The following is a 10,360-nucleotide window of genomic DNA, read 5'->3' on the forward strand; positions in this document are numbered from 1 at the left end:
ATGACTAGTAGCAATGCTCCATCTTCCTAAATTATTACGATTCTCACTAGATAGAGTTTTCTTGGGCATGAATTTATAACATCCATGAGGCTACTTAAATGTTAATGTCAAATGAGGCATTGGCATTTAGCAATGAACTAATCCACCTGAACACTATCTTTGAAAATTTATGTTTGCATCCTGAAAACTCTTAATACAAGGGTGAACTATCAGTTGGGACAAAATAACATCTCTAATGGCATGATCCATGGTAGCAGTGACTTATTTGAAATACGTAGCAAAATCATTGTTGAATTTTTTGTCCCTTCTTTTTGCTCACCTCAACATTATGGCATGGCACCTATAGATCCGTAGATCTAGCTCTTTGATGATGCTCCGCAAACCTTAATTATTGTGTAATTGTTATGGACACATGCACTATAGTCTCCTAATGCCATTATATTGCATTGGGAAAGGGCCCTTATTGGTAGTGGGCAAAAACCTTTTGCACTATATTGATGTGATATTCGTAAAAATTCCTTGTACGTAAAATTTGAAGGAGTATCCACCTTTGAATCTTAAATATAGGTAAAGTATTTGTATCATGAGAACATGGAATGGGTGGGTGTGTGTGTGTGTGTGTGTGTAGAGAGAGAGAGAGTGAGAGATGCTTCGTCTGTACACATGTGTGTAAAAATACTTGAATAGTGAATCTTATATAAGGTGAAATTTATAGCATACCTATACATGTGTAAACAGAATAGTGAATGTCATGGTGAATCTCATATAAGGCAAAATCTAGGATGAGACTAACAACGCATAATTTAAAGCTATAGTCCTTGCTTTAAGAAGCTATTCTTTTCACGTCCAAAAATATTAGTAGTCGTTGCTTTGAGAATCCTTTGTATTCATGTCAAAAAGCATAACTTGAAGTACCAACCTATGCTTTTGGAACCCTTTCTTTTGCTATTATTTTATAAGGGATATAAATGTGTGAAGGACAAGTTGTTCAAGGATGCAATCCTTGGTTCTTAAGGAAACGTTTTTCTCCTCTCTTCAAAAAATATTAATGGTTACAAGTACAGAGAGAAATGTTTTTGGACCTCTTTATTCAAGAGGAAACGTTTTTCTCCTCTTAAAAAATTCCTAATTATTAGAGAGCACACCCATCATAACTTGTCCTGTTGTGCTGTGTGGCTATTAGAGAACACACCCATAACTTCTCCTTTTATCTCGTGCTGTGCTGTGCTTGCTGTGCTGTGTGTTTTTTTCCTTTACACTAAGGGAAAATCCTAACTATTATTATTATTATTATTATTATTATTAGAGAGAGCACACTACCGACATCGACATGGCGGCTCGCGAAGTTCCTCCCACCATCGACAGGCGACGGGCGCAGCGCTGTGCTGCAGGAGCTTTCCCGTGCGTGGGAGGAGTGGGGCTGCTTCCAGGTATAACACACACACACACACACTACCTCCTCCTTATTTATGTCAAGCAGCATATATTTTGTTGAGAGTGAGGTATTCGCTTGATTGATTTATTAATCAGTCAGTATCGTCGTATTCGCGTGATCGAGGGCATGTGGGTGGCCACTCGGCCGAGGCCAAGCGGGCTTTCACAACGACGAGGCGGGACGATGGCATGAACTTCATGAGAAACGAGCTCACAGAGGCCACCAACTGGCTGGAAATCCAGATGGTGCACCGCCGCCCGGGCATCGACGGCTTCCAAGACGCTCGTGAAATCTTTGGGTAGTGCCTTGAACTGTTATTAGGGGTCATTAATTGAGGATTACTTTTGTTTAATAAGGTCGACGTTGTGCTAGTTAACACTTTGGGTTGATCGGATCATTGCACAAAACATAGAGCTCACCATTCTTTTTGGATCTTTGAATAAGGAAATGTATGGGTCTTGTTTGGATGGTTATGTGTGTAGGGAAAGCCTTCTCGACTTTGGGCATGATGTACAAAAGCTTGGCAATGATTTGTACGATGCTGTGTTCGAGAGCCTTATTGGGAAGGAAAGCATGGATAACCACAAAAGCAAAAAAGGGCTTCCCACAATTGAGAGAGTAGTCCTCACCCTCAACTTTTACCCTCCGTGCTTGGACCCCAATGCTGCTACTATCGGCTTCAAAGAGCACACAGACGTGGGCACTCTTACCTGCCTCTTACAAGATGAGGTTGGCGGCTTACAAGTGCAGTCCCCATCTGGTGAATGGGTTGAACTCAAGTATCGACCCAACGTTTTTGTGGTTCTCTTAGCGGATCAAATGGAGGTTTGTGACATCTTCAACCTATGTTATAACCACCTCTCTTAGGATATATATATGATATATTACGGTAGCTCAAAGATATTGGGAGCAAGGAGTGCAGATCAATACTCCCCCTCCTCAAATGTATGTACTCATGAAATGGTTTCATCATTAATCGATCAACCATCATTGAATCATGTAATACTTTCTCTCAATTGAGCTTTATCATATCATCTCTCTCTCTCTCTCTCTCTCTCTGTGTCTCTCTCATGTATCTATCTCACTCACCTTGTGCACAACTCGTGACCACCATGCAATTTGTACAATGCCTAGCCTTTGATATTCTTTTTGTGCAAAACCTCAATCAAGGAGTTGCCAAACCTCTCTCTCTCTCTCTCTCTCTCTCTCTCTCTCTCTATCTCACTCACCTTGTGCACAACTCGTGACCACCATGCAATTTGTTCAATGCCTAGCCTTTGATATTTTTTTGTGCAAAACCTCAATCAAGGAGTTGCCAAACCTCTCTCTCTCTCTCTCTCTCTCTCTCTCTCTCTCTCTCTGTCTCTCTCTTTGTGTTTGTGTCTTTGGCATATGTGTCTCACTCACCTTGTGCATAGCTCATGGAATTAATACAATGTAGGGCCTTTGATGTTTTTATCACAAAACCTCAATAGAGGACTTGCTAAACCTCCATAACCTGACATTTAGTTGTTTGGTAAAATTATATAAGATCTTGACTAAGAAATGACTCATAAGATGGAAAGCATGTCATAATGACCCATTTGGTGAGAACATTTGGGGCACCTTATCTTGCTACCAACCTTCTCAAAATGACATTACTAAGTACTTGATCTCTTGTGTAAAGATTATTAATGCCTCTTACACATGACCAGCAGCAATGCATGACACTACTAAGTAATTAGCAATGCATGAAACTACTAAGTACTTGATCTCTTGTGTAAAGATTATTAATGCCTCTTACACATGACTAGCAGCAATGCTAGCCTTTTGCACATGACTAGTAGAAATGCTCCATCTTCCTAAATTATTATGCTTCTCACTAGATAGAGTTTTCTTGGGCATGAATTTATAACATCCATGAGGCTACTTAAATGTTAATGTCAAATGAGGCCTTGGCATTTAGCAATGAACTAATCCACCTGAACACTATCTTTGAACATTTATGTTTGCATCCTGAAAACTCTTAATACAAGGGTGAACTATCAATTGGGACAAAATAACATCTCTAATGGCATGATCCATGGTAGCAGTGACTTATTTGAAATACCTAGCAAAATCATTGTCAATTTTTTTGTCCCTTCTTTTTGCTCACCTCAACATTATGGCATGGCACCTATAGATCCGTAGATCTAGCTCTTTGATGATGCTCCGCAAACCTTAATTATTGTGTAATTGTTATGAACACACGCACTATAGTCTCTTAATGCCATTATATTGCATTGGGAAAGGGCCCTTATTGTTTTCTAGCAATACTATCTATTCTCATTTATAGCATCCATCTAAACAAACCTTGAGGAACAAATTTCAAACTTAAAAGAACATTGATTTTTAAGGTAAAGCATACTATTAAAAGGTATCAACCACCAAGGTTTTTGGCTATAATAAGTTCCTAAATTACTTCGATACTTAGTCACCTAGGATCCCTATCTTATGGTAATTTTTCACCATGCATTATTGCCAAATATGTATTTTGGGCATACAAAAGTACACCTTTTACAAAATTCTAGGATGTGGTGCACCTCGTAGTTGACTCCATAGTATGGTACTGCGTACACAAAACGGGCTACTGTGGTAGTGGGCGAAGTACTTTTGCACTATATTGATGTGATCTTCATAAAAATTCCTTGTACGTAAAATTTGAAGGAGTATCCACCTTTGAACCTTAAATATAGGTAAAATATTTATATCATGAGAACATGGAATGGGTGGGTATGTGTGTGTGTGTGTGTGTAGAGAGAGAGAGTGAGAGATGCTTCATCTGTACACATGGAATGGGTGGGTGTGTGTGTGTGTGTGTGTGTGTGTGTAGAGAGAGAGAGTGAGAGATGCTTCATCTGTACACATGTGTGTAAAAATACTTGAATAGTGAATCTTATATAAGGTGAAATTTATAGCATACCTATACATGTGTAAATAGAATAGTGAATGTCATGATGAATCTCATATAAGGCAAAATCTAGGATGAGACTAACAACGCATAATTTAAAACTATAGTCCTTGCTTTAAGAAGCTATTCTTTTCACGTCCAAAAATATTAGTAGTCGTTTGAGAATCCTTTGTATTCATGTCAAAAATAATAACTTGAAGTACCAACCTATGCTTTTGGAACCCTTTCTTTTGCTATTATTTTATAAGGGTTATGTTATATTGGCTGCCCTTCCGTTTAAATCACCCATCAGGGTGTATTCTTCCTGACCTTGACCGATATGCAAATCAAAAGTTTTATAGCGTCTTCTTGGCTTTCTTTTCTTTTTCTCTGGTTGAGGGCTGATGTCTAATTGGACATGTTTTCCTTTCTTAGATGACGGTTCAGCTTCCGCCATTGCACTTCTTGTCCTCTTGGCCACAGGCATGATCTCTGGATAGTCTCCACTCCTATCAAGCTCCCTTTTCTTTATCTTCTCGTTTAACTCCACTAGTAGAGGGCTGACTTGGACCTTTTACCTCAATACTGTGATCTCCTGATCTATCATTAGTTCTTTGCATCACGGGATACATTTCACCACCCACCCTAGGTGGTTTATCACATCTTCACTCACAAACTTCTTCAGCTCTTCGTGTATTCCCAATTTCCTCAGACGCTTCACCTTCCACTCCTTCTCTCGAGCAACTTTGACAGCTTCCTCAAAGCTATCCAGATTCTTCAGCTCCACCTTTAGATGGAGGGTTGCCAACCACAAACCGGTCTCTCTTTATCATCTGCGGGGGTACTTCAGGAATCAAAGCCTCACACCATAGACTCCACAATCCACCAAACTCAATCAAATACTAATCCACATCCTGTCCATCCTTTTGCTGAATTTTACACAACTCCTTCCACGCATCATTCGGACTTCTTACACGAGCAAACTGTGTCAAAAATGCAGCTCTAGCTACACGGTACTCAGGGTCGTATTGATGAGCATTCCTGTGTGTAGTCACAAACATCTGTAGCCATACTTTTGCATCACCCTGTAAAAGCAATAAGTCAAAATCTGAGAGAGGATCTCCGGGGTTGCCCTATCTTTCTTCAAAGCTGTAAATTCCATCTTTTCCAGAAATTTAAGCGCACTTTCATGTGATAATCCCCAATATTCTGGAAAGTCCTGAGCCACCTCTTCAATCTTTCTTAACACAAAACCTTGTCCTCTCTCACAAACCGAAGGAAATTTCTTCCTCTATGGAGGCACCAACAAGTGATGACACGGAATAGGTACAGCTATATATGCCTTTATAGGGTGTCACACTTCCACACACTGATACAAACACACCCAGAACACCAAACCCAAGAGAATGTACAAAACTTTATTTCAATTCAAGTCTTCATCTTTACAGAGTTGTACATCCATTACATCCTCAGAACCATCATCATCTAACACCCATTCATAATCAGCCCACTCCCCCTTAGTAATATGAACTATGACTGACTAGTACCCTACATCACTCTCAGAATAAATGACCTCAAACATAGAACCATCTTCAAAGTACAGTTCTTCGATATCCGGACCAAACTCTAGGACAAGATACATATCTGAGGTGGGCTATCCTCAAAGCTTTTCTTCAAATTTACAAAACTGTCTTTTTAGAACAGCAAACTATTACAACACAAACAGCCCCAAAAAAACCTTACAACACTGTGTCTCCTTTGCTACAATAGAGCTAGACAATTCAGCCTTAAAACAATCCACTGTATTACATGTAACTACAAACAAACTTCACAAAACTCTTCCAGTTCAGCTCCATCTACTGCTGTTTTGCTGTAGCCAACTATTCAACAATTTAGAAAACACCTCTTTTCCTCTTGCTCCTGGCCTGCAACACCTCGGGAACACCTTCACAAAAATACAACAAATCAAAACACCCAAAACAGATCTGAAATTCTTGAAATTCAACAACTTTCTTGGCCAAAACTTCCTCTTGTGGCTTCTCCTCTATGTTTTTGGACAGCCCATGCTGCTGCTTCTTGTTCCCTCTTTACTTTAAACTCGACACACTGGCCACAGCCTGCAGCATATCTGTCAGCCTTTTTCCAAGGGTTCTCTTCTTCTTTCAATCGCCAAGTAGCACCAACCCCACGGCTCCTGAGCAACTCGTCAGTAACCCATCCTCATGCGCATCCTCTTAGTAGCAACACATTATCAACATCCATCGAGCAAGTCCTCAGCCTCCAAGGTTTCTCACAACCTCTCCACTCTGTGATCACTTACTTTTCCCCCTCCTCAACTCTCCATTTTTATGGTAGTGAGCTAGCCATTTACATCCTTTCCTGTCCCGCCAACTCATCTCCTGTAGATAGCATACCTCCCTCTTTGAATTTTTTGCCAAGCCCTCCTTCTTCCACCACACAAAACTCCACTCCCAATTGTTGCAGGAGACTCCCATGCTTCCAACCAAGAGATCTCTGTATCTAATACCTCATAAGAGCATATCTCTATCAACAGCCACCACACAACATATAACATGGCTAGCCTTGATGATGTGAAGAAGTGCTTCAACCAGCTCTCAGCAAAACGTGACAACAGACCTCCAAGGATCCTTGTTTCCAACTATCCCATAGCCACAACAGCCCACTCTTAACACTCCACGGTTCCTGAACTCATGGCTAGCAACTTGCTCCCCTGATGTGCACACTTCTACCCACGCCCCAACTCCTTGAACATTAACAACAACTAAGCAAGAAACAACGCATGCAATCTTTCAGCCTGTAGGCCACCGAGCAAGTCCTCCCCCTCTAAGGCTTCTCCCCTGCTCCACACAAGATCTTTTGGTCACTTGATTGGCTCTTGTCTGCTTCAAAATCAGCTTAGCCTACTCATCAAGCTCTAAAACATAGTAAAATAGGCTGCTTCTTGTCGGCCTCTTCTGGCAGCAGATACAGCACAAAAAGGGCACACTTACCTCTTTCCCTTGTTCCCACAAACCTCCAGCATGGCCCCAATTCTGGTCATCCTACTTCTCTGGTCTCGTGCCCCACTGGAATCTCTGAATTTCGACTGTCCTTCATGATAGAAATGCAGATACTGGCCCAATCTTGCCTTCCGTAGCCTCCTCTCAGCAAATTCAGCAACCTCTACTCGCAATCTGCTCTCCGAGCATCCGTAGGCAAGCTCCACAGTCAATCTCCTCTGCATCCATAGCTTCACAGCTCCTCTGACAACTCCTCCAAGCTCTCCATATCCACGCCAAACTCCCAATATGAGCTCTCACAAGCCCCCAAACTGGGCGAGTTCTCCAGGAGGCTTCTTGAGCCTTCTTGTGCTGACACTTGGCATCGACCTGCATGCCTGCCACCTATTCCAATAAGCTCCTACTGACACACAGGTGTCCAGTCATCACAGCCCACCATCCATGTCATAGGGTACCTTAATTCCTCTTCAAATACCTTGGAAATTGTGCCAAAACCTTTTCATTTTCTCTCTTTACTTTCTCTCTCCTTTACATTGAATTTTATCTCTACCAAAACTCAAAATTGACTCAAACTGATTACATATTCCTGAAGCTCTTAGTATTCTACATAGTATATACACATCATCGGTCTCTGTTTTTGTCCACACATATTTAGCAACCCCCTATTTCTGCTGAGACATTCATGTCCAGCAGCTATACAAACAGAGATGTGATATTCAGATCTTCCTCTGTACTCTTCACAACCTCCTCACATGCATCATAAGCTTCCTGATCTTTTTCCTTCAAGGCTAACCTCAACCGAGTAAAATATTTCTTTAATCACAAACCATTCACTCTTCTTTTATTCTTCTTTCCATTTAAATCAGTAAGTTGATAGCTTCCATTATCAAACTTTTTCTCAACTTTGTATGGAGCTTCCCACTTTGTCTGGAATGTAGTATAAAATGTACTGTCCAGCTTGCTATTATACCTAAGAACCATATCACCTTCTTCAATTTCTTTTTGCTTCACCTCCTTATTCTTTTTCTCTTGTCTTTTCAATTGCATAGTGGCATAGTGATCAAAAGCTAGTTCTCTATCTAATTGGAATGTTTGCAAAGCCAACAATCTTTCTCTGTAACAATTGATAGGTTCATATCCTTCTTCAACTAGAAACTTCAAAGTTGGAATTTCTACATCAATAGGCATGAGTGCTTCTTTCCCATAAACTAAATGAAATGGTGAGAATTGTGTGCCAGATTTCACCGCAACTCTGTATGCCCATAATACACGATTCATCTCTACATCCCAATTTTTGACATGACTTTATGTCATTTTAGTCATCACATCAACCTAAATTCACCATTGAATTTTTCATTCAAACCATTGCATTGAGGGTGATAAGGAGTGACATATTTGTGGTTGATGTTTAGTCTTCTGCATAAGTGGTCAACTACCTCTCCTCGAAATTCAGGACCATTGTCTGACAATAACTCCAAAGGAATACCAAATCTGCAGCATATACGTTCATACACAAAATCAGCCACTTCCTTACTATCTACTCTCTTCACCGCCTTTACTTCTGCCCATTTTGATAGGTAATCCAATGTAGTAAGCATGTAACACTTCCCTCTAGCCGTCCTGGGAAATGGTCCCATTGCATCCACCCCCCACTTCCCTCTGGCCGTCCTGGGAAATGGTCCAATTGCATCGATCCCCCACGTCTCAAAAATGTCATATACTAGCATGATATTTCTCGGCTCCATTTTTAAGATTCTTTTTCCCATTCTCTGGCACTCATGGCAAGACCTGCACCAGTGTTGAATATCCTTCTGGATGGAAGGCCATACATAACCCTCCAGTAATATCTTCTGCAAAGTGATCTTAAATGCATAATGACCTCCACAAACTCCCTCATGATTTGAAGATAGAATATGATATATTTCTTCCCTCTAGGGAATTCTTCTCAATACTTGATCAGCTCCTTGCATGTATAATTCATCCCCAATCATGACATAACTCATGTGCAATATGATTGTCCTCTCACCGCACAAGTTGAATACTCGGTGCTGTAAATTGACGTAGCAGCCTTCTAACATCGGCCAGACATCCTTTTAATCTCGGATTCCTCGCCCAGCCAACTACCCAACCAAGACCTGCTTTACTACTAATAACAGGGAATCTTCTTTTTTAATTAGCTTCTGAATTTTCTGTTTTAGAGCAGCCTGCAGTCCCTTAAGCAACGCAGCGTATTCAGCCTCATTATTACTTTCGGCTTTCAGACGTACTCCATCTTTTAGAATCAGCCCGCCTTCTGAATCCTGGATTATATAACCCCCCGTGGCTTGATGTATACTCCTCTTATACAAACCATCAAAGAACAAGACATGAGCTCCAGAAATCATAATTTGTTCCTCTTTTTCTATCTTTGAATCCACTTCCTTCACCAGGATCGGGCCTTCCTTATATACGTCAGAAGATCTGCCAGAGTTGCCTTGCAAGTATCTTCAATCAAAAATGAGAAATCATACTCTTGAAGCTCCACCAACCATCACATCATACCTTTTGAGAGTGAAGTACCATTCGCCAACTGAGGGAGAAGAGTATAGTTTGTCAGAACCACAAATGGTATTGTCAGGAGATATGACCTAAACTTCCTGCAGGCATATACCAGACTTGACAAAACCAATTCACCCTCTATATATTTCTTTCCTGCTTCCGTCTTCACTCTACTTGCATAATATACGGGTCTCATGTATCTGGATTCATCTCCTCTCTGCATTAAAATTGCTCCAACCACATCCAGACCAAAAGATGGATTCACATAAAAGACTTGGAAGAAATCTGGGGCTTTACACTGGAAATACCTCCCAATACCTCCTTCACTTTCTCAAACACTTCCTCGCATTCTTCATTCCATTGCAATGGCTCTTTTTCCATGGCTTGTTAAAGAGGATAAAGCAATTGAGATACTAAATGAATAAATCTCGCCATATGCTTTACCTTTTGGACAAAAGT

At 40.7% G+C, this 10,360-nt stretch overlaps 1 protein-coding gene across 1 annotated transcript; it reads left to right on the forward strand.

Moving 5' to 3' along the window:
• The first annotated feature begins 1,330 nt into the window (after positions 1 to 1,330).
• On the forward strand, positions 1,331 to 2,302 carry LOC147632527 (1-aminocyclopropane-1-carboxylate oxidase homolog). Its single transcript, XM_086807012.1, has 3 exons — positions 1,331 to 1,430; positions 1,535 to 1,733; positions 1,918 to 2,302. Exons 1-3 carry the CDS (start codon positions 1,331 to 1,333, stop codon positions 2,300 to 2,302), a joined length of 684 nt encoding a protein of 227 aa, XP_086663138.1.
• The last annotated feature ends 8,058 nt before the right edge of the window (positions 2,303 to 10,360 follow it).

The sequence above is a fragment of the Cibotium barometz genome, chromosome 13, assembly GCF_041138505.1.
Source record: "Cibotium barometz isolate CiBa-2024 chromosome 13, ASM4113850v1, whole genome shotgun sequence".
Lineage (NCBI taxonomy): Eukaryota > Viridiplantae > Streptophyta > Polypodiopsida > Cyatheales > Cibotiaceae > Cibotium > Cibotium barometz.